The sequence below is a fragment of the Dysidea avara genome, chromosome 13, assembly GCF_963678975.1.
Source record: "Dysidea avara chromosome 13, odDysAvar1.4, whole genome shotgun sequence".
In the NCBI taxonomy this organism is placed as follows: domain Eukaryota; kingdom Metazoa; phylum Porifera; class Demospongiae; order Dictyoceratida; family Dysideidae; genus Dysidea; species Dysidea avara.
The window spans coordinates 17772083-17799183 of NC_089284.1; the positions used below are offsets into that span (position 1 = coordinate 17772083).

A 27101-nucleotide genomic window follows, 5' to 3' on the forward strand; every position below is an offset into this window, starting at 1 on the left:
CACCACAATGTGTGTGGATAACTAATTTTATTGTGAGCAAGATGATCATTTAAATCCTGTCCCAACAACAACAGAATTATAACCAGAAATTTAACCTGGAACTTGTAATTACAACAAAGCATCAACCACTTAGTCTACAGTACACAAAGGGCTCACATGATACTTGGTAGTACCGACTTGTCCGGCCACCAAATGGGTGGTCACCCTAGTGAGATCAGCATAAGGAGTGCCCCCCATCAATGATACGAGACTGGAGAGGTCCTCCTGTATGAATCATATAACAACAACATTGTTAACACTAACTACTCTAATAGAGTAAACACATTGGTGACTACTGTCAGATGACATGAATTAAAGTTTGCAGGTTGCAAATTTTCATTACAATTGTCAAATTCCAGTTTTTAATTTATTTTTATTCTGTTTCTGTCATGGCTAACAATTATTCCTCTAGCCTCATAACATTAATTTTATTCCATAATAACAGCATTAGTAACTGATTGAGACCTTACATAGTCATTTCAGACCACAATTACTAATTTTAGAACACATGTTAAAGTGTTCACCACTTAATCACACAGTACAAGAGTGTGTAACAAGTTACAATAGATATAACAAGGTTTTGTTGGGTCACTACATCATAACAAGTCCATAAGTAGCCAAAGTGTAATTAACACTACACCCTTATGTGGTGTACTGACTCATCCTTTACTAGCATAACTTTGTATTGTACAAACCTTGTTATGTTGGAAATAGGCAAAGCATTAGTGTAACATGGACACCTTGGAACCAACCAATAGTATCCTGATTATCAAGGTGTCCTGATTTTCCAGGTTCAGTTTATGTACTAAGGGATACTTAGGGACCTTAACTAAGTGTCTGGATTATGTACAAGTGTCCACATTAACAGGTTCCACCAAGAGTTCATAGCCCTATCATCCACTATAGTTTTCTTGTTTGTTATCGTCAAGTCAATAATAGAGCTGAGTGATGGTACAACTATCACTATCACGATTGATAGTAACTTTTATATCACAATAACGATAGTATCACGATTGAACTAGCAGTTATGATTATGATTATGATGTGATTTGGGTTGAGGCTTAAAATACACTTAAAATAATCTTATTTGGGGCGAGCCTGAGCAAGCCCCAGTATTGTCAAGTGGCCATGGTACATACGTCGCGTGCACAAAAATTCCCTAAAGAATCCGGAAAGCCCCACACCTTGGTAGTTGAAATGGTATGTGCGTCATGTGCACGAAAATTCCCAGGATAAACCAGAAAGCCCCACACTTGGTAGTTGAAATGAAAATTCTCAAAAGAAAACGGAATGCCCCACACTTGGTAGTTGAAATGGTACGTACGTCGCGTGCACGAAAATTCCCAAAAGAAACCGGAAAGCCCCACACTTGGTAGTTGAATGGTACATATGTCGCGTGCACGAAAATTTCCCAACAGAAACCGGAAAGCCCCACACTTGGTAGTTGAAATGGTACGTACATCGCGTGCACAAAAATTTCCTATACAAATCGGAAAGTCCCCACACTTGGTAGTGGTCCCAGAGCTACCCCACGTGCACAGTAGCACCTGCACACACATGGAAAGAGGTGAGAGATTAAGGAGAAGAAGAGAACGTGATAGAGAAAGAGCCCAAAAATCACGAGATGAAAGAGATACAAGGTTTATCACTAAGGCCATGACAAATTAATCTTATGTTTCATGGATGCGGTGGGTTAGTGCTTTGCCAAACTTGAAAACAAAATAAAAATCACATGATTGGCTAAAAAGAATGATAAAAGACTCTAAACTTATTAATAATGTGGCTAAGGAATTGTGAAGTAACTGAGAAGTAACTGAGAGTGACTGGAGACACTTGACAAGAACACCTGCTCACGTTTCTGATTTATCTAGCTTTAATAATGCCCTTCATCTTTTCCCAACAGTTGAAGCTGTAGTAGAGTAGAACATCAATAAACTGCATGCATGTGGTCAACCTGTTGCCACAATCAAAGCTGTCCACACAGGTCCGAATGCTGGGTGGCTGTGAGCAATGGAAGTAAAGTTTCTTGCTCAAGGAAACAACAGTACAGAACCCAGCCTGAGCATCGACCCTGCAATCTTTTGATTAGCACGTTCTTAATTTCATATAGCTACATATTAAGCATGCACGCAAAATGCACGGTTTACCTTCAGTTGAAAACTGGCATATTTGATATTTGATGTATTAACAAAATCATTAATTTTTGTATGCCCATTAGCTATTTCACCAATGTAATTATGAGATCACTAATATATTGCTAAATTTACTCAACTCAAGCTACTATGATATGCAATCAAACATTAAATAAAACATAGCTCAGGCTCGCCCCCACATGCTTTAGCATCTGTCTAGTTACATACCACATATCTGCTGTTTTAACACTTGATTGGTACATATTGCAATTGTAGTCTTTGATCAACTAGACTTGCACAGTTTCCTCAACTTCAATACTATCATGTTTGCTTCTGTTATCCATGCTTTTTGACTAAGCACAGATGTGTTTAGTATATCGCGATAGTACGATTGTAGACTATCATATCACGATTGTTACTCACTATCACGACAATCGATAGATCACAACTATCGCTCAGCTCTACAGCCAATTCACTGATTTTATCCACCCATTACACAGCTCTACACAGTAGTATTGCCACACACGCATAGCAGTAGGTCTACAGCTTAAGTCACCAATTAATGAGTACATCAGTCCAAATATTTATAACAAATGTGCACTAGTACCCAGACCCTAGGCCTACGTACTCTTCACAAGTTTAAAAATCAAGAGCGTCTTCTCCATAGGTTACTACTGTAGATGCACGTGTAAAAAAGTTTCACGAATTTCGTGAACACAGTGATAGCTAATTGCAAAACTTTTCCACCAGTCAGCTAGCAACATGTTTCAGTATACACTGAAGCAATATGATCAACATCATAAAATTCAAGGTCCAGTTACTCCTGTATACACAATAGAGTGCCAATCATGGCCATGTAACTTTTCCCATTGATGAGTGTCAGTGTCTGGCTACACAAACTACATTACTCACTCGTTTCTCCTTGCCTACGGCAGTATGACACACCACTAGTCCACTCATAGCCAATGAGAACACAGGATGCTCCACTGACAATGTTTTCGGCTCCTGTTGGCATGACAACAGTCAATAATGTTCACACTAGATCACATAACTACTGACCCATCCCTTCTGCAGGTAACCAATGACAACCAGTGGACCAATCAACCTGAACACACCACACATTACCTACGGCTTGTGATGACAACAATGTATCTTACCGACAGTTACCAGATAATGTTGTGAATGCTTCCCCTGAAAATGTCCCCAGTACATAAACCTTATCATTCTTCTGTCGTTGCCATGACGATCCCAACTCCGAATATTTAAGTACCCGGGGTTTCCCCCTACCAGAATGTTCCTTTAGCAACTAAACAACACCGCACAAGGTGACAGCTGGACACTTCTCCACATTGTATTACCTCAGCAGCTTCCAACACCAGCTTGTCTTCATTAGCACCAGTTAATAGGAATACTAAACATCTTACTATATAATATACACAGACAATACTGAATACGCTATGAGGTTAATAATCGTTTACCATTTATTAGCTTATCCATCGATACCATGCGCTTTAATTAGAATAATAAACAGTCCCACGTGACTGAGTTGCGGAGGGAGAACTCGAGAGATAGACAGCACAGCGATGGCTGACCTGGGTACTGATATAATTAGAATACATCTGGTCAATGGGGACGCTAGGACGGTACGGTTCGAAGAAGGCGCTGATAGTTCGGTGAGTGGATATTTCGCATAGTTAACTTGGGGCACAACTAAACCAGCCCTGTTATCAACCAGTCCGCTAAATCAGTGTTGTATTAAGTGTATTATGTGAAGTGCAAGGTCTGTATGTAGCCACAGCAGCTGTAGATCTTGTGAATGTGTTAAAAGTGTCCATGAGTACCCCATGATACCACAGTGGGGTGAATATTGAGGTTGTTAGCTCATAGTGAAATGTCCACCCTGCACACACACACACATACTGAGGTGGATATTTAGTTTGTGTATAGTGGAATGTAAGTGTACAGAAGGCGTGCTATTCCTTAGGAGTCTTAATAGGTTAATTAATCATTCATTACTCCATGTACCATGTAGGTATGACACAAGAGTGTTGTGTGTGTATGCAGGACTGGCATAGCTAAACAGGTGTGTGTAGTGTGGTCCAACTTGAGGCTGCTGTTATGTGGACATGTGTTTATTGTGTGTTTAATTGGTGACTGGTTTGACCTAATTTGGTGTTATATGTGCTCCAAAGTTTCGTACAAACTCACACACTCCACAGCCACAATGACGCTACCACTATAAAGAAATTCTAGTATGATAGTTAGCCCAAATAACTGCTTGGCTGTGATCAGTAAAGGAAATTGTTGTACTGGCCATTGTTTTCTGCCAGTATTCAAATCCACGCACTCCTTTTGCCAACTAGTCATGTGACACCTGAACTTCTGTGTATGATATGCAAACAAGCTTCACAGAGCACTGTGCAGTCCTTAACTGCGTCTTCCAAATTCCCACACGTGTCACATTTCCATTACTTAAGCAATCAGAAGAGAAACCTTACATGCATAGTATGGCACTCCCATTACAATTGTATCCTAATAAGGTCACCAAGTGGTAGTCAATGGTAACAGATATGTCAGTTGGAAGTTTCATTCCATTGTCTTCAAGTACTTGTGGAATGTTGGTACATGCCCACCAGTCTGTAACTCCTCCATCCCACCATTTTACTTCTTCCCCATGCCTTGAACATGTGTGTGTGGTTTAGTAGGTAATTAGTTCACACCTTGTGTTGGTAGTTTGTTATGGAATGAGCTGTGGTGATTTAAACAATTTTCTGACATAATTTCTCTGGCCACAAAATTTGCTGAGGAATGCATGGATACCTTGGGCTAATGTGTGCCAACAGAAGGCTTATAAATACAACCTCAAATATTTGATGAGCTTGTAATCTTGTAGGCAAATGCTGAGGACCTTTGAAGACCTCACTATTTTTGTGTATGATATTTTTACAACACGTTATTATTGCATGGATCAACTGCTTTGCTTGTTTGACATGTGCGATGTTTGATGACAAGAATTTTATGCCTCACAGGGTATACTAGGGATGGGCAATGTTGGTACCATATAGCAGATTTTGTAGTTGGTCATAAAAAAATATTATACTGACTTTTATTTGTGAGTAACTTGGTACTGAGATAAAACTGGTATCATAAAGGTCACTAATAGTAACACATGCTCCAACCAAAAAAAATAATTCCAATTTATTACAGGCTCACTAGCAAGGGTCCAGCTCTATGTAAGTTTCTCCCAGTTCATGTAGGTTAGTGTAACAAAGGATATGAAAAGCATATGCCAAAGTGATGCCACCATTACATGTCACTTTGTTTTCACTCTGCTGTTTGTCAAGTTGCATTTATGTGCGTGTCTTTATTGACCCAAAGTTAACAGCCATTTTCTTAAGCTTTATAGCAAAAAAAATTAAGTTCGTTTTTAAGAACCAAAGCCATTGTAGTGGCATTTGGGGTCCAAAAAGTTTAAAAGATTTTAATTTTAGAAATTTTGTGAGTAAGTTTCATATGCTCTAATATCCTGCTATGTGTGGTACTTACAATTAAGTGTGGGCTATTTTTTGGGTTTTGCTGCTGTAAAGTCACAGTGCAATTTCAGTTGTGTATAATGTAGCTACACTTCCCTGGCTGAGAAACACACATGCAAATGTACAAGTACAATGAAATCAATTTATGGGAAAAAGTACACTTTGTTGGAGGATTTTTGTGGACAGTGTCCATGACACATGGTGTCTTGTACTACATGTATCACATGATACTAGAATTAACAGTTGGCTTTAGCCATTTTCCATATTTGTATGGCTGAAATCCATAGCATTTAAGTAAATCTACTTTTTTTTTACAGACACAGTATCCAGATTTTTTCTGCCCCCATGCAATACAGCAGGTCTAGTACACACTTTACAAGGTCCCCTGGACATTACTGATAACTCAAACCCACAATTAAATACTTTACTATTATTCCACAGCAAATAGTCCACATCATGATGAGCAGGATAGGGGCCAACATGGAAGTTGCTCCGAGACTGTTTGATCTCCAGCTACAACACTTATTCAGTAACGAGGCTTACTGGTTAATGCCTGGGGCTAGTATTGCAGAGATCATCAGTGGATATACCAGTAGACATCCACCCAATGAATGGAAGTGAGTGGACTACATGCACTCTGTGTGTGTGTGTCTGTGTTGTGTGTCGGATGTGTTGTTCAGTTGGTACACATCACACAGGACATAGTAACGACTTAACTGTTAGTGCTGTTAACTTTCACCGAATAACCGATTAATCAATAGAAGATTTCCAAGGCTTCAATAACCGGTGATAAATACTAAATGACCGATAATTGGCTCCCAATTATTCCACTCAAATACACATTAACGTTTGAGTAGCTTTTGAGTGCTGATCATACTAGTCACTGTAATTCAGTGACTGGGTGTAATAAACTGGTGATTAAAATTTTGCCGGTGCACAGCTCTATTAACTAGTACACAGTCTTTGCACTTTACAATATCTCGGGTACTGTACATCTGACTATAACCAAAGACTGGCACACATGTGGATTGAGTCAAACCTTCAGGGTGTCATTTCTCTCCTAGGCCTACTGGCCTATAAGTGTATTCCCTACTATTTTTATGGTTAACAACTGATACCATTGTGGCTTATGCCACTTTTGTTCTGCTTTGTGTACAATCTATAGAATCCTCTAGTAACAAACTGCAATCCATGGTTGATTACTAAAGCAAAAAAAGTTGTGAAAAGGTGCAACCTTTAAAATGCCTGGATTAACAGAATCTATTTCAAGGAGGGGAATTCTCGCAGACAGCAGCCCATCCACAAGTCCCAAAAATTTTCCTTTATAAAGAAAAATGCTTCATAATATTAAATTTCTTTTCCACACGTAAAGAAAGAGAAAGGAACTTCATTGTACATGTCTGTAAGTGTGTCTATTTGATTGTGAAATATCTGCAAACAGTTATGTATCTGATTGTACTTGCTGAATGCTCTACCAGGCTGAATGTGCTATTAGAGTAACACATACTCACAGACATACATAGCCTTCTACTTTCCAGGATTTAGTAAGTGCATCAGTCAAAAGTGTTACCAAATTGAATTTTGGAAGGGTGATTTTTCAGAAAAAATAACTCCTGTGCCCACCCCCCGGTTTTAGAACATTATATATACATGGCTGTTGTATTAGAGTGACTGCTTTATTAAAGTTAAGAGGTGTAGTCCCCATGTCTGCAGTAAAATAAATAGAAGTGCAGTTGTATCATGAAGGGTGTGGTGTGTTTCCTGTTGCAAACTCAATTGCTACAAGTGCAGCTAGATAATTAAGGGGCGTGGCTGTTGTGCTGTTTATTGCAGTGAACCAAACATTACAAGTGTAGCTTCTCTCCTAAAATAAGAGCTTCCATATTTAAACACCAAGGAAAGTTTAAAAAATCAAAATATGTCATTTGGCACAAAGTGGCCTGCCTAATATACTGTAGACACAAGTTCAGAAATTTTACTCATGTAAAAGGGCAGGTTTAACTGTACTATACACACACACACACACACACACACACACACACACACACACACACACACACACACACACCACACACACACACACACTACACACACACTACACACTACACACACACACTACACACACACACTACACACACACACTACACACACACTACACACACACACACACACTCAACTCTTCCCCACATCATATTAATTAACACATCCAGTCCTCTGATCATTCAACAACTCTCTCTTCCTTATTAGGTGTGTACTGAAGATGAGGGTACTTCCCAAGACCCCTCAGATGTTATACACACAAGATCCTGTAGCCTTCAAGTATCTCTATGAGCAGGTGAGCTCTTTGATCATATCATTGTTACTATGGCAATTTCATGTTCACATACATCCTGTAGGTATTACATGAATACCTTAACAATGATGACATTGAGTGCGACAGTGAGACCGCCATTAAGTTGGGCTGTCTGGAGCTAAGGTAAGCAATGATGTACTCTTCATTTTGGGAGCTAGAAACAGTGTTGTCATTGAATCCTTGTTCTTCATGACTATGGATTTGTGTACCACTATGCTTACCTCTGTGCGTGTGCGTGCGTGCGCATACGTGTGTGTCATATGACATCATTTGTGATATGATGGAACAGGTAATAGTGATATCTGTTAGGATACTATGAATTTGATAAGAATTTCTTGGTTAGATCTTCCTGTGGAAGAGTCATGAGACAGCTGCTTTTGGTGATGACACACTTGTCACATTAATAACGTATCATAGGATGGAAATCACTTTATGTGTTATTGAGTAGTACTTTCATATTTGTAGTTAACTTAGTGCTGCTGTTTCAAGAGAAATTAGCCAGTATTTCAAGTCAGTGTATCCCTCTGGTATACTAGTCATATACAGTACTAAGCCCCTCTGTGTACAATAGCTCAAACAAATATTCTACTGACACTCCAAATATTCTAATGTGCAGAAATGTCTCTGGAATTTACATGTTAGTGATGTAGTCATGCAAAAACATGTGTAATATTGTACCTGTTCCACTTTATCTGACAACTGTCGTAGTGATGTATAACAGATTCAAAGTATTTGTTTGATGTATAATGAATATTGTAGATGATTAATACTTGGGCCCTATAAGTCTTTGTATGTATGTTGTATGTGTGTGCTCAGGCTGGTCATTGGATGTATTTTGTGTTTGTTGTATTTCAGACGTTTCTACAAGGACTTGCCTCAGATAGCTCTCACCAAACCGGAGAATTTTAAGATCTTAGAGTAAGCCTGTATAAATGATGTTGTATGTCATAATTGCTGTACTTACAGGAGAGACATCGGTCTGTCAAGATTCTTCAAGAAGTCTTTATTACAAAGTTTTAAGGTATTATTGTATGTTTGTGGATGGCTTGGGTCACTATTAGTGCTGTATGATATTAACAAGAAGCCTGTATTGTCATAACCTGTCAGAAATGAAAAGTGATCACTAGATCATGAAATAACATCATGTACAGAATAGTTGTCTCATGTTATAATCAAGTAGTGGCAAGTAGTATACCAGCCAAATAGTTTATTGGAGCACTTCCACAACTGTTGGAGACCTTTCTCACTAGCGTTACCGTGTCGCTGTACAGCAGTTACCACTACTATGACAATAGACATAGTCATGCATACATTCATCCTATACACGCGTAGGACAAATTGCAACTAATGTAGTGGGTTGTGTGGGTGTGACTAGTAATTGGGTAATAAACACATCTGATTTGAAGACACTTAATTACAAATATCAAGTTGTAATTTACTGTAAATGTTGCATAAAAATTTTCAAGAGGATGGTTGAAAAAGCTGGTGTTCCTTGTAAAAGTAAATCATAGTTGGAGAGAGCTGCTGCTACCCTGGGACCTTAAGTGTCTGGATTACGTAGGTATCCACATTAATAGGTTCCACTGCACCATGTGGTTTGTTTACCAGCCTTATAAAGTATTGAGTGTCATCTCCATGTTGTATGGCTTACCTATTGGTACAACAAGTGCATACAACCTTACTACTCAGTTAACACACTGACCATATTGTACTAGGAATGTGTTTAAGAGTATAACATTGCTGAAAGAGGGGAATAAATATGTGTTAATTAATGCTAATTGTATATTATTATTATCTGAATAGATTAGTGAGGGTTTTAGTTTTCTGTATTCAAAAGGTATCACTTCACTTGTTTGTAATAATATTTTGGCTGTGTACCGTATAAGCATTATATAGTACGGGACTTGTTGAAGAGTTTGTAGTGCCAAAGCCATCTTTAGTGTGTTGTGGCTGGGGATTTTTAAACCATAGTTCGATGGTTGTACCAAATTAATCCATAAATTGACCTGGAAAATCAGGACACTTTGATAGTCGGGACACCTTGATAATCAGGACACCTTGATAATCAGGACACCTTGTTAATCAGGACACCTTGATAACCAGGACACCTTGATAATCAGGTCACCTTGATAATCAGGTCACCTTGATAACCAGGACACCTTGATAACCAGGACACCTTGATAATCAGGTCACCTTGATAATCAGGACACCTTGATAACCAGAACACCTTGATAATCAGGTCACCTTGATAATCAGGACACCTTGATAACCAGAACACCTTGATAATCAGGTCACCTTGATAATCAGGACACCTTGATAATCAGGACACCTTGATAATCAGGACACTATAACACTACAAGATGTCCATATTACACTGGAACCTGTTAATGTGGACACTTGAGGACACTACATAATCCAGACACTTACCAATCATGTACTATATTATACAGTACCACAATAGCAAAATGTTGTCATGTGCTCTCTTAGAAATACAATACTACACCTTATTATGACTAGCCATACACTTCTAAGAAGGAAGTCAAGTGTTTTTCAGTGATTTGCTGCTAACTAGCATTTCCACAGTGAAAATTTTTAGCTCATATTTCTGTTAGGTTGTAGCCGTGTAGGGAAGGTGCAGATGTTGCTAAGTACATAAACTACAGTATAACTTCCTACACCATCTGTCACAGGTGTGTGTGCGTGCGTGTGTTGTGTGCATGCGTGTGTGTGTTGTGTGTAGTATGTGTGTGTGTTGTGCACTTGTGTGTGTGTGTGCGTGTGTATGTTGTGCGTGCATGTGTGTGTGTGTGTGTTTAGCTGAGCCTGAGAACATAGTGTGCTGGTGTGACTGGGGGGATAATTGGTTTCTATCTATTTTGATGAGAAATTGTTATAATACAGTATGCATACAAAGTTCAGCATCAGCTCACCTGAGTTATGCCTTATATGCACATTGTATTCTCTGATGGAAAGAGGATAAGTGTGTTTTGATCATTTGTTAATTTGTTTTATAGTTTGTGTGCTCTAATATTAGTACACACACCATTTGTAGGTTTGTGTGTGAGAGCGTGTTTATCATTTTTGTCTGCATGCCATTTCCTACCCAGCCTAAACCACTACGCAAAGCAGTACTAAGTTATTTCCAGAAGTATGAGAATCTCACAGTGGAAGGATGCATATTCCAGTTTTTTACCCTGGTCACTCGATTACTGGCATTTGATGTTGAGACATTTCAGCAGTGTGCCATCGAGGTATGTCCAATGGGTAATGGAAGTTCTTGTGTGTATTGTTCTTTGTTACAGGACGGTGCACCTTTAACGTCACTCATTAAAATTGGTCCCAACATCGATGTCCAGTTAGCACCTGAGAATGTTGAGGTGTGTTCACTACACACACACACACACACACACACACACACACACACACACACACACACACACACACACACACACACACACACACACACACACACACACACACACACACACACACACACACAAATTGCATGCATTCTTATGTGTTCTCATTACAGGAGTATCCTCTTTTGTCTTTCCAAGAAGTGAAGGAGATCTCGTTTGATATCGAGCTAGTTTCTCGTGGACGAGTCACTATCGACATAACTGTACCAGACATGGAGGTGAACTATCCCTTGTTTTCGTTGACATGTGATCCTCTCTGTAATGTGATGGAGGAATTAATGTATGTATGTTGCAATTACAGCCAATCATAATTCGGACAGCACAATCTATCACTGCTATACATATAGCAACTCTAATTGATGCCTACTGTAGAGTATATACATCTAACCCCCATTCACGCATCAAACAAATCGGTACGACTGTTGCCATGGGTTATGTGTTGTACCCAATCGAATTGTTGTTTCTAGAACAACTGAACACCAAGGACACGGCCACACCTCAAGCTACCCCAAACAATACCCTCAGTAGATCTGGCACAATCTTATCAAAGGCTTCAGCTTTAAGTCATTTCTCAACATATGGTGAGTTTGTCCCTACCCCTGGGGAGTGTGTGTCACACTTTGTGTTCCTATCTGCAGAATCTGATGACTATGCTGAAGTCAGCGAAGCACAAAATGGTATTATTGATTAATTATACGTACACACACGACACACGCATGCATGCACACTAAACTAACTCAACTATTTCTTTTACAGATCAACAATGGCTATGCGATCCCAGCAGCATACGATTTGGGGAGAGTATCGGAGAAGGACAATTTGGAGACGTGTTCCGAGGAATCCTGAACACAGATAAGGTCAGTATTTGGTGCAGTAATGCCACACTTTAGCCCCACACCTTTGTGTCCTTGCAGCACGGTGAACAACCAGTCGCTATCAAGACATGCAAACCTGACTCTACTGAGGATCAGAGACACAAGTTCTTACAAGAAGCAGGTGTGCCTACAAGTTAAAAATAGTTTTAACTTAGCCTACAATTAATTGTGAGCATGAAGCCACCATCAAAGCTAGCAACTTATCTTCAAAGCAATCCGTGACACGTTTACATGACCATGTTGAGGATAAACTAGATAGGTGTCTATTCCAGTGACTTGTTTATCATGGTGGCCATTGTTAATGGACTATTAGTGCGTGTACTTATTTAGAAGCTTTCAGAAGTGGCAATATTTTGTATGGAGAAGTACACCTCCTTTCTGGATAATTTATCTGTCTGGCAACTAAATGTGTGCGTTGTGCTTGTAAGGTATGCACCTGTAATAACCAGTTACACACCATCACACACAACACGACACAGTAATGACAGCTTATTTCAAGAACATGGTGAGACGGTGAGAGGCCAGTAACATGATGGGAATGATTTAGTGGAAACAGTTTTAAATGTAATTGCTAAGTCTTATTGACTGCAGACATGTCATATAGGAAGGCCTTCATGATAAGACACACAAATGACATTCACCGGAAAACTGCCATAGTCTTAGCTGATGACATTTACACTGCTAAATTATGTGAGATGTGCACTCATCTCTATCAAGGAAGAGGTTGTGTATCAGTGATATGTTTTCATTCTAGACAAATATTGCTATCATCTTTACACCTTGTAGCAGTTTTATGATCTTGCTAATGTTGGTTGTTTATGTAATACAAAGGTGTAAGTCCCAGAGCTAGCTGCAAACTATGTCATTTGAACCATCATAATGTAGTGAGTGTACAGGGAACTACCATCATAATGTAGTGAGTGTACATTATTTTTGTGGATGACATTTTTAAATTAGTCAACTGTTGTGTGGTGAAGTAGTATGCAACAGTCACCAGTTAAACTTCTTGTCAACAAACACACAACGCTAAGAGAACACATTATTGTATGTTAATTGTTTTGTAATGTGGGTAAAGGTCTGGACAATTTGTTTTACATTAATGACCATCTTATGACCTCCTAATGCACAACATTTTAGTCCGGAAGGTGTCTCTGTTAATGAGGTTTTTACTATAGCTATCAACTGAGTCTGCAGTGAGAAGTTGCTTTCAGAAGTTTGTCCTATTTTGCTGCAATAAGAAAGGATCCTCTTTTATAGTACATAGGGCCAGACATGTTGGACCAAGTCTTTGTCCTTATATGGAGATTATTCTCTGCAGTAGTGTCCCTAATTTAGAGGGGTTACACTGTATCATTTATGTTCCTTCCAGCGACGATGCGTCGGTTTAATCATCCCCACATCATCAAGTTGTTGGGAGTTGTGATGGAGGAACCTTCGATCTGCATCATCATGGAACTAGCTCCTCTTGGAGAGGTGAGTGGGTGGGGCTCACTGCAGTCCCTGCAACACATTTGATTGTGGGAATAAGTGTAAACCTGTACAAATTATGTACCAAACTCCAAATTTTTGTGGGACTCTGCTGGCCGAAACACATCCACACCTGTCTTATCCAAACAGTGGCTACTTACTGCCATCTGTTAGATTTTACTTCCTTATGTGTTCAGTAAGTACAGCCAACGTGTGTAACACAGTTGCCAGTAGATGTGACGCCAATAAATGTGATACCTTAAAATATTGTGAAGAAGAAGCAGCTTTCTCATCATCACACTACCATCATGTTACACATAATCAATGACTTGTAGAGGCGAGGTTCCCTAATGCCCAACATACCACAGATTGGAGGTTTTGTCATGACCGTCAGTTAAATGTTGTTATGTCCTGTAGAAAACAATAACAAAATTATTAGGAAGATGATTGGTCTGTATTAGGGAACTGAAAGTTCAAATGCGTGACAGTGAACAATTTCCTCTCTGGGTAATAGTCCATGTGTGCTACTATCATATGTGTGGGAGAGACTGTAGAGACTCAGCTTATCAGTGTTTCATTATCCATTCATATACCACAAATATTATATCATCCATACCCGTACTAAACACAGCTGTGATACCACACACTAGACCACACTGTGTGAATGTGTGCTGCTTGAAAAGGGACAAACTTCTTTGCTGTTTTTGTGTCACTTAAGTAATACTGCTTAATGTGCATGAAATTAAACAATAATTGGAAACTTTATGTTATACATTTTAACATATTGTACATGTTGACCTACTGTAGTGAGCCCACAAAAAAATTTCTAGCTAACTGTATGGGATATATTATTGGGGCTTCAACAGTGATGTAGTTTATTAGCTTCCACCATTTCTCCTCATTATATTGTGATTGTCGTGTTGTCATGGTTATAGCTGAGAAGTTACTTGATATCATCAGGACGACAGATAGCTCGACAACAACTGTTGATCTACTCTAAACAACTCGGTGCTGCCATGTGTTACCTGGAGACAAAGAAGTTTGTGCATAGGTAAGGCTTCCATTAGGAGGTGTGACAACCAGTTGTTTAGCAGGCTTCACTTATTTCAGAGACATAGCCGCTAGAAACGTGTTAGTGACAACACCAGATTCTGTCAAGTTAGCTGACTTTGGACTATCTCGGTGGCTGGAAGAAAATGAATATTATGTCGGTATGTGGGTGTGGCTAAATGTCTGCATTCTGATTGGATATATTTGGTGTTATTATGCAGCTTCAAAGGGTAAGCTACCTATCAAATGGATGGCTCCTGAAAGTATCAACTTCCGCAAGTTCACTTCTGCCAGTGATGTTTGGATGTTTGGTAAGTCTGTACGTCTGTGTGTTTCACCTTGAGCACTGTGTATCAATATTATATCAATTATCAGACAAATAAAATGTTTTGCGTACAGCTTTAGGAGAGCTTTTGTACTACATGTGATTTTTTGGGGGGAGGGGTATGCATTTATCTAAGGATTGTAGCTGGAGCCAAAAATTTGTTATGTATGACTACAGTTCAACGGTAGTTTTTGATGACATACGAATAATGCTTACACAGTTTTCACCCAGACCTGTAGTAAGGTTTGCTAACATTTTCAGCCCACCCACTGACATCAACGCTCTATCCAATATGGAACTATATTTCTTTTTCCTCTAACAATTGTTAACTAGATCTATAAAGATCCATTTGCTCTGAATAGGTTAAGTAATTAGGATCAAGTTTCACAACAAGAACTGATACATCATGACATGTGGTAAACACATGCAGTGGTCACACCCTCATCTGTGTAGTATACAAACAAGTGTACAGGCTAGGCAATACACAGTATATAGTTCTGTACCTGGAGGGTACAATTTTTGTACTGCAAATAATTCTGCTATAGGTAATGATGAATTTGGTAATGATGAATTTTAGTAGCGATCATTGTAGTCAGCTTCTCAGATCAAAGTAACATGACATGTGTCATGTAGCCAATCAGGTGTCACTGAGTTCACATTCACTTCCTGTTTATAGTTGTGAGAATAATCTCAATGTGTGACATCATCAGCCACACCAGCAGTGGTCACATGAGCTAGTAGCCACAATAACGTATGCTGTGTATGTAGTGCTGTGTATGTAGTGCTGAGCAATACAAACAGGTACTGTCTATTGTTATTGACCACTGCAATTGGCTTCAAACAAGACTTTAGAAGCTACCTCCATGTTTCTATGGTTATAAAGTCTTACTAATTTAATTATTTAAGTAACAATCTATAAAACGTCGAACTGGTCTGGTGTACATGACATGTGGTGTGTGTGTGTGTGTGTGTGTGTGTGTTAGTTCTATATCTTGCCACATATGGTCCTATACAGATGGTGTGTGCGTGCATGTTTGAAATTTTGTTGATTCAATGAAAAATGTTTAAGTTGTGTAGTTTTAATACTTTTCTGATGTAACTATACCATGTACATCATGTGCTTCCATACTCACTACTGTGATGTTAGTCCTATCATGGTGTATACCATGTATGTACTCCATTAGGCATACACTAACAAGTGACTGGTGTTACAATGTGGTTTATAATATTAGGAGTGTGTGTATGGGAGATTCTGATGAGAGGTGTGAAGCCATTCCAAGGAGTCAAGAACAATGATGTCATTGGTCGGATTGAGATGGGCGAGCGTTTGAAATTACCTGACGAGTGTCCGCTAACACTCTACCACTTATTGATTGACTGTTGGAACTATGACCCAGCCTTAAGGCCTACCTTCCATGATATCTACAATAGATTAGAGTGTGTTGTGTTGTGTGTAGTGTGTAGTGTTAAAATGTGTGTACGTGGTGCCTAATTACCATGATTATCAAGGTGTCCTTAATATCAAGTGTCCTAATTTCAGGAGAATAGAATTTTATGTGTCTCCAAAAAATAAGACATTTTTGAGGCCAAACTTGAGTCCTGATCAGTCACATGATCTATCGGAGTGTTATTGTATGTTTAATCTTGCACTGTTATTGATGTAGGAATATTGTAGAGGCAGCTGCTGCCACAGAACGTCCGAGAAGGTCCCTACCCCAAGATCAAATGGATGGTGACTCGAGATCACTAAAAGACCAGTCAGAACCACCCAGTATAAAGAGACAGGTAAGACAGTATTACTACTAGTGACTGTATCAATGTGCTCTGTAACAGTCTAGAGGCGAAGAAGAAACCATACTGCAAATTCATGTAAGTGAAAAAATAAGTTTATAATTTGACAATACATAAACTGTTATTGATGACGTGTCTTGAGGACAACAGGTAGTTTTGGTGTGATCTAGTGTTGTATAATAATGTTATGTGTAGTTTTGAATTGGTTACCTTTTCTGCGTCATTTTATTGACAGGCTCAAAGAAATTCAACGGAACTCCCCAAACCAAATGTGAGTCATTATACACAAGTCTGTGCTATTAACATACAATTTAAATCTTCAGATGCATGATTCAATTCCCCCTCCCAAACCCCAGAAAATTAAAGTGTTTTGTAAGTCAACTTTAAAGGTGATCAATTGATATTTTGAAATACATTTTCAGCTCCTGAAGAACTTACGAAGTCAAGCAGTGAACGATTAAAGAAGAGAAACATCATGGTCCCATCCATCGGCCCTCCAAAGCCTTACCGGGAGCGTCAGCCACCCACTGTGTCAAAGTCAGCATTAGAATCTCGTCCGTTGCCATCTCCACCAGCACAAGAGCAAGCTAATAATGAAAACATTGTGATTAGTGACAGACGTTTCTCACCATTACCTCCTACACCATCAAATGAAACTCCATATACTGTGGAGGACCATCCTCCCTCACCCCTTGTTAACCAAATACCACCATCATCAGAATCACCTGACTCTCGACCGGTCAGTTATTACAGCACAGTGGCAGCAGATGAGACCAGTGAGGGACTATACTCTTCTGTTGTGGATGATGAGATTGAAGCTATCAGACAACAGATTGGCAACAGTGAGATGAGACAACAAGTGTCCGGTAGTGAGCTTCCCGTGACGGTGAGGTATAGTGATTCATCGTCACCCCTGCCTCCCACCATTGAAACACCACCACCCACTGGTCCTAGGGAAGACGAATCACCACAGGTGGAGGTGAGTATGTCACCATTTTTTTTGTCAGAGGGTGGGGAGGCAATGTCACCACTCTATTAAAGGTGGGCAGACAATGTCAAACTGTAGAAGTAGCACAAGCAAGGAAGGGCCAAACTTTACTAGTTTTGAGGGTTGGTTATTTTACAGTAAACAAGTATAACAAATCACCTTGTTTGGTAGTGATATGATAAGTTACCTTGTAAGGGTTGACCATCTCACCACTTGATGAGACTTGTCACCTTTAGCAGTTGTGAAGCTGTTGATCACAAATTATCTCATCATCATAATGGTTGATATGGTTAATGATAATCTGCTGAAACCCCACCCCTCAGACTGATTAAGAAGTACCTTCCTTATTGATTTTTGTGTCAGTGGTCTGCATCTATTCTGGGTAGGTATCCTGATTTCAGGGGTCTAAATGTGTACATACGCTAATCAAGGTGTCCAAGGTTTTCACTTTATGTGGTTCCGCTGTAATAGAGATATTAATTAGAAGCTTCTTTGCCTTTTGTTCATTGATAAGTTAATAAGGGAAGATATTATTCCCTCAATAGTTTGTAGCTCATCCATATCTTTTGGGATAACACCTCTTCATATAAAACTTTTTGGAAACCCTGGCTGGTACGTCAGTTGCTACTTCCCTTCAGTTTTCTACTGAATTGTGTATCTTGATGTGTACCGCTCCACTGAACGTTTAATTGGTATGAAGGTGTAGTTGGTGTTGTCAAAATGCAAAAAAACAAAATTTAGAAAATTTGACTTTAGGGCTGTAGTATAGGACTTTTTGTACTATTCTTTCCTAATACAGTCCAGATCCCAAAGTGCATTGGAAGATGGCTATTTGTAGCACTGTAGCTGTTGTGTATATTACCTTCTTCAGGCCTGTTGGCACCCAAAGGTGACAGGGGTGTGGTATGGTTGTCACTTGTAAAGGGCTGGGAGTTGGATGTGATGGCTTGTGTTCTTTGTTATGCCCAGCCACCAGTGGTGCCTCGTGATGATGTACTACTTCAGTTAACAATGAGCCTAGTCCAGGCTGTACTACAGCTGAAGGAAAGATTCAAAGGTGCTACAGCTGAGCAATACTGTGAATTTGTAAAGGTAGGAAGTAATTAAGACTACACACTCACATTGCATTATATCACTGAAAAACATATGCTAACATGTCCACTAACTAGTTATTGTTAATGAGAATATCCTCTTAGAACATCTTAATGTAGTCTAGTTGTCTTGGAGTCATAGACAGGTCTGTTAATGTTGTTTGTTTCTCTCCTAACTGTTCAGGAGATTGGCATGCACTTACGCTCACTGTTGTCAAAGATTGATGAGATATTACCACAACTACCGGCACCATCACACAATGAAGTAAGTGATGTACTTCCCTTCTGTCGAGAGTGATCATTCCTTCACTGAGTAATAGTGTGCCTATTAACAGCCTACATATTCTGCACAATTGATTGGTGTTCATGCAAGACTACTAATGTATGTTGCTACATACTGTATATTCAATGGATGCTGCAAGTAAACAAATCATTGATGATATGTGAACTTATTGCTTTTGGACAAATTTCCTTATTAGCTTATATAAACATTAATAATTTATATACATTCTGAGTTGCCGTACAGCCGGAAATTTTCAAGAGATGGAATCTTTGTGAATTTTGTGAGTAATGATAGCTTTGTGAAAAAATATAGTCGTGAAATGTTTTAGGTTTACACATAGCTATTACCTTACCAAAACTGTTTTCTAGATTTAAAAATTGTATTTTAACACAGTTTTATGGTTTTAAGTTTCATCCCTCGACTATACGGTATTTAACACATTGCTGCAAGTATTTTATTTATGTGTGATACCAGTCAAAGAGATTTTACTGTATATCAGTTATTGTCCAATGAATGGTAAATTAGTAAAGTTGTTTCAAATACAATCACCTCAGTAACTTGGACGTGGGAGAGAAGCCAGCCATGAAGTACACTCTAGCCTTGTGTGGTAACTACAGTCAAGTGTGCTTGTTGTCAAAATTAATTGCTTCACACTTTAAACCTTGTTAATTTTCCAAAATAAGCACTCAGTTTAGTTAAAGTTTATAAAAACTTTTTAATACACTTTAATAACTGCCACTATTCCATTCAGGGCCTGCCAGCTGTTGTCTGGTCTTTGGGTTGGCAAGGTGTTGAGCTTTTCTGATGTGGGTAGCTCAGGACTTTGATGTATGGTGATTATGACATCTGCTGTTGTTATTGAATAATCCAGCCTGTGATCACCTTATGTGAACAATATTCATGTGGTAAATGTCCTACACACTTCATGCTTACATCATAACTAGCTGCTTTGAGAGAAGTATGATTATTGTGAAGAGAAAAGAGAGATGTTAGACAAATAAACTCAAGTGACTGGCCAATCAGGATGACCATGTTACATACGTGATTATTAGTAGTTCGTAAATGTCACTACATTTTATGGTTGGTAATGTCAAGTACATTAATTGTACAAGGCATGTAACTCGATGAATCATTTGTGTGGACTCTCAGAGGTAAACATTGTAGTGCACAATTATGACACCTACTGGGCTTATCTTGGGACCCCTAACTAACTTGGGGACTACTTCACTATGCAGTGGAACCTTTCTATGGCGGATGGACACTTTGGGACCAATGGGATTTTGCTGAAGGTTGTCCTCTTTGGTTTCAGGTGAAGTGTACAAAACCTGTTGGGACTCCCTTATTATGTGGTTATGTCCTTAAAGAGTTTGTTAAGAGACATTTCACTGTAGAAATGTCAATTAAATGACAAGGGACCATCCAACAGTCTGGTAATGAGAGACTTTACTTGTCAGTCATTATCCATCATGTGTCCGTCACAGATTCTCATGGCATACAAAGTGGTATCCGCCGACATGAAGAGGCTGATAGATGCAATGCAGCAAGCTCTTAAGTTCTTCCACACAAATGTCATCGATGAATATGTCAAGCAGATGCTTGGAGCTAGTCATTCCCTGGCCAGGAATGCCAAGAGTCTCATGGACACTGTGAACATTGCTCGTCGTGATGCAGGCCTGTTGGAAGAGCCTTCAGTTAATGATAATGATAATAACAATGATGATGATGCTAATGTTAACGATGATTAATGTATATCTGATAAAATTTTCAATTTGTAATAAGCAGCTGTTTTATTTTTCACCATCAACATTAATCTAGTTTACGGTAGTAGAAACGGAGATTAACGGGAGGGGAGTTGTTAGATAGCGATCGGCGAATGTAGTGGAAGGCGTCAGCCGTACGTCCTGTAGGTTGAGGAAGGATTTATGGCGGCTACTCGTGTTGTCCTTGTAACGGGATGCATATATAAGAACTATAGGAGGCCAGCTCCGGTGAGTCACGTGTCTTGTTGCTAAGCACCATAGCAAACTGACCCTTTCCTAGCACATGACCAAGTTTGGTTGTGATTGTAATAAGCCTCGGGCAGTAAACATGGCAATACAGGATACTGATGGAAAAATGACAATTACTGGTGCAGACCCATGTGAATAAGTTTTTCAAACTAACCTGCAGAACTACATTGCCATTCCCGGAAAGAGACTGGTGCAGACTCTTTCCACAGAATCTGAGGTATCTATCATGTATCATGGGTTATTACACCATTATTATGGGGCCTTTATTATGCCCAATACAAAATGTATGGGGAATTTGCTAGACAAGGTTGGTTTAGGCCATTTTTATATGTACCAAACTTTCTGGCAGCATCATGTCATTGTACTTGCTCTACACATATCACACCCAGAAAACTAAATATCTGGACACAAGGCAGTCGGTACAGTTTTTCAATTGAAATATATCAGACATGCCTGGCAATTTTGCCATAAAGAATATATAGTAAATGTCTGCAAACGTCTTCATAGGCCAGTACTTTGACAAATAGAGGCACTTTCATGCACATTAGTTTCCAATTTCACATCCTCCCTCCCCCCTTACACGCACACACACACACACACGCGCGGTGTACATTTTGTATCTAGCTATTTTAATAATGATTTAGCCATTATAGAATGAACAGCTATGTATGGAAATGAACTATAAACTTTTTGTTCAAATTTCCCCATCCTTGATCATCTTCAAAAACCACTGTATGATTTTTTTTTTTTTACATCTGAAATTTTACACTGTACTATCTATGGATGCTTTGTACGACAAAATTTAGTTACATGTCATGGTCATTATTGTATGTCATAATGTTAGTAATGTCCTTGATAATATCTACTAGGTATAATAACATGATCAAGTGTTTGGTTCCCAAAATTAATCATAAAATTGGACTATAAAGTTTATGTGACAACATACACCTTGAAAAGTTGATACAATAAACTGATTATTGGGGGACAACAGTTGCTATGCATCAGATAAAGGTTTGCACAAGTCATTTATCATAATATAACATTTCACATTGTGTGGAGTCATGGTGAACTGGTACAATAACATGTACTGATTTCACCACTAATATGTAGTGATTGTAGCAATGAAAGTCATTTCTCTCCCTCAACACATTGTAAACCATATAAGATCAATTACATATTTACACTATCCTGTAAATGCCATGCTACTAGTAATGAATTTTGTCAGTACCTTAATGTTTTCCTTGTTTGTGTATGACATGACTGTCATCCACAGCTTGTTGACAGGATGTTGGTCAGGTTGAAGGGGATGACCACCACAGACACATATTGGAGTGGACACTCCTACAGGTTGATGTCATCTGATAAACCTAACACTGTTTACTGCGATGGGAGTTGTTTACGTAATGGTCGGAGTGATGCAGTGGCTGGAATAGGTGTCTACTGGTCATTGGACAGCAAGTAGTAGGTCACAGTACGACAATGCTGTCACATCATAAATACTCCCCCTCCTCTTGTAGTAACATCAGTGAAACACTCAAACTACCCTCCCGCCCTACCAACAACATGGCAGAACTAATAGTTAGTGTAACAATATAGCTGGCAAATATATAGTAGTGTTAGTGGGTGTATACATCATGTGTGGTAGGTTGCAGTGATTCCTAATGTCTGTACTAGTACTACTGGTAATATTACATACACACCTGTTTTGACCATCATTGAGATAACCATATGGTGACATGTTCCAAGCTAGCTACCAGACCATGTTAATACATACACTAGGGACTAATATGTGTTGTCTGTATATGGTCCCTTTGTTGTTCTAGGCCATCATAAGAGCTGTCCAATCAGCCATAGAACAAGGAATGTCTAGTGTACAAGTTGTGACTGATAGTCGCTATTCTGTGCTATCCCTCAATGGTAAGTCATATTGTGTGGAGGCTAACACTTGTCAACATAACTATAATGTAGGGTGGTGAATGTGGTGTGGGGGCCACAATCACACCAACAACGCTATGGTCTTATCTATAATGAGATAGGTGCATAGGGCAGAAAATTATGTTGTTTTATTTAATGTACTTACCATATGCTAGACTGTATGCTAGGTCAGTGTGTGTTATTAGATTTGTACTCCACCTTCATCAATGTTAGTATATTACTACTGTATAGTTGCTAGGGATTTATCATACTGCAATGATTACTGTAGTTATATTCATTGTTAATTGATGGTTCAGCGTTGGCTTGGTGCTACTAGCATATCCTACACTAACAAACATTAAACGAGATGCCCTAGAAATGTAGCACAGAATGTATTTCATATTTCTTAATGGTGTCATGTTTGTAGCTGATCTGACCTCACCAAAGAAGATACCCAACAGAGAACTCATTGCTGAGTTGCAGGAGATTTGTAGCCATAAAGATATCAAAGTGTCACTAGTTAGTAAACTAAACAATGTGTTGCTTGTGCTATTAATAAGCAGGAGCCTGTAAATGCCACCTTGTGGCATCTACAGGCTGGTGTTAGTATCTACTGCATGAACTCAAGATCACCTCCTAATTGAAGTTCCCAACTGATTTTAGTAGAAGTGACTTCATCAAAAATTGTTGTATCATGTCAGCGTGGTTGAAGCCTACATAGTGTAGCTCTACATAGTGTAGCTATGTGAGCAGTTGATCACTCTAATGAGATAGCTGTGAAGACTTGTAATATCATCAGTAGTAATTAGTATGTGTGTCCTTCAAATATTTTATTATGTAAACCACACTATTAGTTACAATGTGTACACTTAGTTTGCTCACATTGTACATCTTCTTGGTACAACAGATGCTGGTGAAAGGACATGATGATTGTGAGGGGAATAAAATGGCGGACAAGTTAGCTACTGATGCAGCCAAGCGTGGGTGACCCCCCAAATGCTGTGGTTAACATGTGATTATTAATATAAGACCAGTCCATCCCACACTATCCAAACTTGTTGATGTCTCTAGTGAACCATCACAAACACAAAGTTTTTTTCTTAAATTCATTAATTGTTTTTAAAAATATATTAGTGTTCAATGTATTATAAAAATAATGAAAAATATATGTGAAATAAAACTGTTAATAAATTGGCGAGTGTGTAGTGTGTGTGTGATTTATCTTATGTTCTCCTTGCAGTCAATTTGGCTAGCCATTTCTTGTGTGGCATTTTCTTGTGTTCAGCTGTGTCAAGTGTCTGTGCTCGACAAACTGGTCTCCTTTGTGCTGATGTCTTGCGAAGAGCCTCAGTAAGATTGTGGTCAATCTCTGTATAAGGGATGCTATTAGTTTCTGGAGACAAAGAACGTTCTGCAGACCTGCGACTATTAGGGATGATCGTGTCTGATATTTCAGCATACGCCAGGTTCCCAGTGCTTCCCATGTCTGCCAGATTAGCGTAGGCTAAAGGACTGCTGTTCCGATGATTAGTGGTGTTCATGTACAAAGGAATGCTTGAGTTGTGATTAGTCGTCAGTTGGCTGTCAGAAGCTACTGGCTTCAGACTAAGTGAGCTACTGCGATTGCTGAGACTATGCATACAGACATAAGAATCCTCGCTGTTTAGCTGGGATGCTTGTGGATTTGAAACCTGTTCTTGACGATTCATAGCCTCATAGAGAGATCCCTCCTTGTAAAATGCATGTGGTGTTCTTTCAGTTTCTTGAGGAGCACTCTCTTGGGATAGCTGTTTTCCTCCCCAACTGCCACGATAGGCAATTGCAGCTTTCCTGAAGTCATCTGGGATCTCTTCATACAAAGATTGCTTTGATGCTGGACTGCTAACTGCTGGCTTGATTTCTTCATATTTACTATCCAGTAAAGGCAGTGACTTCTGAGGTTTCATTGTCTGTGATACCCTTGTTGGAGAAATGCCACTATCACTATTAAATTTGTTCATATGCTGAGGAGAAAATAAGAAACTTTGTAGTAGTGTGTCTTTGCTCTTTCCATCATCCACATATTCTACTCTGCTGGACAGTCTGGTATCAATGGTAGCAGCTTTCTTCTTCAACAGTTTGTGAGAGGAAGCTGGCTCTGGTGTTTTTCTACCACTGTGATTAGTTTTTGGTGTCAAGTCAATATCATCTAACCGCTGCAATGACTTGCTCCGTACTTCTACATGGACAAGGGAAATTTCATCATCTGAATCGCTGCTACTTCCATTGCTGCTGTCTGTTAGGTTGTTGGCCATTTGAGAGAAAGGGTGTGGCTTGCAGCAACAACTACACCCCTCTTCACACTTGTTCTGCAGCAAGTGGACAATTCGTCTTGCCTGAAGTGTCTGGAAACTCAAATGGCATGCTCCTTGGCTGGCAGATTTCTTTGTTTGAATCACCAACTTTGATCCCGATGCACCAAAGCTCTTCACCTCAGACATATTCCACAATGCTAGCAGTGAACACTTCTCCATAATGTTATGACCAGGCTTGGATATTATCAACAAGTTCTTGTTAACATTATTGTAGTACAGGATTGCTTCTTTCTGACCAAACAAATTCTGTGCTGGCAAAGTTACCAGAAAGGAATGCCCTAAAGGAATGAAAGTATCTTCATAATCGATGACAACATATGAATTCACAATGTACTTGTAGGATATTCCCATGTAAAGCAGCTATTGATTTGTATGGGGCTAGACTAGATCAGCTAGGTGTCATATAACACTGTGTATTGCAGCAGATTGAGAGAACAACAATTACCAAAAGGCCATATTTGTTCTCAGACATTGTTGAGCTGTTTACCCCATCTTATAAGGAACACCTTCACACCACCTGGACGAGTTTGGTTACATTTGCAACTAGGTTATAATAACTTGGTTTAAAGTTTGGCCATTGCCTGGCAGTAAACAAGCTGGATATGGCTGGATTAGGAAGTAAAGGGCAAACCACCTGTTTATAAAACATTGTTGACCAGAGAGCATAAAACAACAAGCTACTAACCGCTTTACCGCGAAATATTCTTAATAGCTAGCCCATAGCTAGGCTTGAATTACAATACCTTTTCCAATCGTTTGTCCTAATTCTCTGGCCCAGTTGTCTCTCTCCACTTCACTGAGCGCGGACACCAGGTGACATTGCTTGTCAGTAGTGAACAACATTAGCATGTGGAGCCCTTCGCTCTTGCCCGTGTCTGGAGCCAGCATTCCGCACACTTTGTTCATGTCAATCGTAACGTGGTAGTTGCACTGTCCATTTTCAGGAGTCTTCTTGTATATAGCTAATGTGTTACCTATTGCATAAACGAGAACTAACATAAGCAAAGTTGTTACCCCAATTTATTGCACGCCACAACTATGCTAGCAGCATGTTAGCTAGCTAGTTACTGCAATATTATTATTATTACGCTGCAAATGAGTACTTACCGCATTCTCCATTGGCAGATAGCACAGCGTTCATCGTGAACCACTAGATAAAAAGAGAGAGCTTTTAGTAACTGAAAGACAACTACAGTACATGCAGAGAGCAAATCTATAGCTATAACGAGCAGCAGTGGCTGCTGGTGACTGCATTACCTGCTGCTCTCCGTAAACGCTTAGCACGCCGCTGTATCGCCTCATCCCTTGCGAGTTTTTATCTCTCGGACTAAACTGGCTGTTATCATCACATAGTATTGATTTATAACCGCTGTCGGTTGCCATCCGTCACCACACTAATTCCTTATTCGCAATGTGTGCAACTATACAGGATGTAACCGGCAACGTGATGTTATACAAATTCGCGGAGATAAAAATGC

At 39.3% G+C, this 27101-nt stretch overlaps 4 protein-coding genes across 5 annotated transcripts in view; 2 read left to right on the forward strand and 2 right to left on the reverse strand.

Moving 5' to 3' along the window:
* Window positions 1-3700, reverse strand: part of LOC136243168 (DNA topoisomerase 2-binding protein 1-like) — a 23825-nt gene extending 20125 nt beyond the window's left edge. Inside the window, exons 1-6 of the mRNA XM_066034685.1 lie at window positions 3650-3700; window positions 3530-3594; window positions 3329-3477; window positions 3231-3276; window positions 3084-3176; window positions 157-264 (exon numbers count right to left, since the gene is read on the reverse strand). Of these exons, the coding sequence (XP_065890757.1) occupies window positions 157-264; window positions 3084-3176; window positions 3231-3276; window positions 3329-3477; window positions 3530-3594; window positions 3650-3677 (489 nt within the window). The 5' untranslated portion in view covers window positions 3678-3700. The remainder of the gene's footprint in view (window positions 1-156; window positions 265-3083; window positions 3177-3230; window positions 3277-3328; window positions 3478-3529; window positions 3595-3649) is intronic.
* On the forward strand, window positions 3683-21170 carry LOC136243167 (focal adhesion kinase 1-like). Its single transcript, XM_066034683.1, has 27 exons — window positions 3683-3844; window positions 6146-6321; window positions 7952-8039; window positions 8101-8180; window positions 8913-8975; window positions 9024-9078; window positions 11165-11308; window positions 11360-11434; window positions 11590-11694; window positions 11778-11889; window positions 11944-12057; window positions 12115-12153; window positions 12233-12333; window positions 12391-12472; window positions 13721-13824; window positions 14754-14869; window positions 14929-15029; window positions 15090-15179; window positions 16426-16630; window positions 16858-16978; window positions 17027-17062; window positions 17220-17255; window positions 17308-17356; window positions 17407-17963; window positions 18942-19064; window positions 19248-19328; window positions 20828-21170. Exons 1-27 carry the CDS (start codon window positions 3755-3757, stop codon window positions 21089-21091), a joined length of 3207 nt encoding a protein of 1068 aa, XP_065890755.1. The 5' UTR covers window positions 3683-3754; the 3' UTR covers window positions 21092-21170.
* On the forward strand, window positions 21149-24449 carry LOC136243172 (ribonuclease H1-like). Of its 2 annotated transcripts, none has more exons than XM_066034691.1 (6): window positions 21149-21334; window positions 22629-22816; window positions 22873-22933; window positions 23179-23272; window positions 23697-23788; window positions 24177-24449. In XM_066034691.1, the coding sequence occupies exons 1-6, from the start codon at window positions 21269-21271 to the stop codon at window positions 24255-24257; spliced, it is 582 nt and encodes a 193-aa protein (XP_065890763.1). In that variant the 5' UTR covers window positions 21149-21268; the 3' UTR covers window positions 24258-24449. The 2 variants fall into 2 exon arrangements, with proteins under 2 accessions (XP_065890763.1, XP_065890764.1); XM_066034692.1 differs by lacking the exon at window positions 21149-21334 and adding an exon at window positions 21413-21572.
* On the reverse strand, window positions 24341-27071 carry LOC136243169 (uncharacterized). Its single transcript, XM_066034686.1, has 4 exons — window positions 26881-27071; window positions 26731-26773; window positions 26367-26597; window positions 24341-25901 (listed from the first exon to the last, which is right to left on the reverse strand). The coding sequence occupies exons 1-4, from the start codon at window positions 27004-27006 to the stop codon at window positions 24493-24495; spliced, it is 1809 nt and encodes a 602-aa protein (XP_065890758.1). The 5' UTR covers window positions 27007-27071; the 3' UTR covers window positions 24341-24492.
* Between the last annotated feature and the right edge of the window lie 30 nt (window positions 27072-27101).

Bases quoted from the DNA above. Each gene is read 5' to 3' on its own strand.
- LOC136243167 (XM_066034683.1), top strand. From the start codon at position 3,755: ATGGCTGACCTGGGTACTGATATAATTAGAATACATCTGGTCAATGGG. The intron at 3,845-6,145 runs GTGAGTGGATAT...ATTATTCCACAG, and splicing joins AAGAAGGCGCTGATAGTTCG to CAAATAGTCCACATCATGAT. The intron at 17,964-18,941 runs GTGAGTATGTCA...TGTTATGCCCAG, and splicing joins ACGAATCACCACAGGTGGAG to CCACCAGTGGTGCCTCGTGA.
- LOC136243172 (XM_066034691.1), top strand. From the start codon at position 21,269: ATGGCGGCTACTCGTGTTGTCCTTGTAACGGGATGCATATATAAGAAC. The intron at 22,817-22,872 runs GTAGGTCACAGT...CTCCTCTTGTAG, and splicing joins TGGTCATTGGACAGCAAGTA to TAACATCAGTGAAACACTCA. The intron at 23,789-24,176 runs GTTAGTAAACTA...TTGGTACAACAG, and splicing joins AAGATATCAAAGTGTCACTA to ATGCTGGTGAAAGGACATGA.
- LOC136243169 (XM_066034686.1), bottom strand. From the start codon at position 27,006: ATGGCAACCGACAGCGGTTATAAATCAATACTATGTGATGATAACAGC. The intron at 26,774-26,880 runs GTAATGCAGTCA...CTTTTTATCTAG, and splicing joins GCGTTTACGGAGAGCAGCAG to TGGTTCACGATGAACGCTGT. The intron at 26,598-26,730 runs GTAAGTACTCAT...TTTATGCAATAG, and splicing joins ATCTGCCAATGGAGAATGCG to GTAACACATTAGCTATATAC.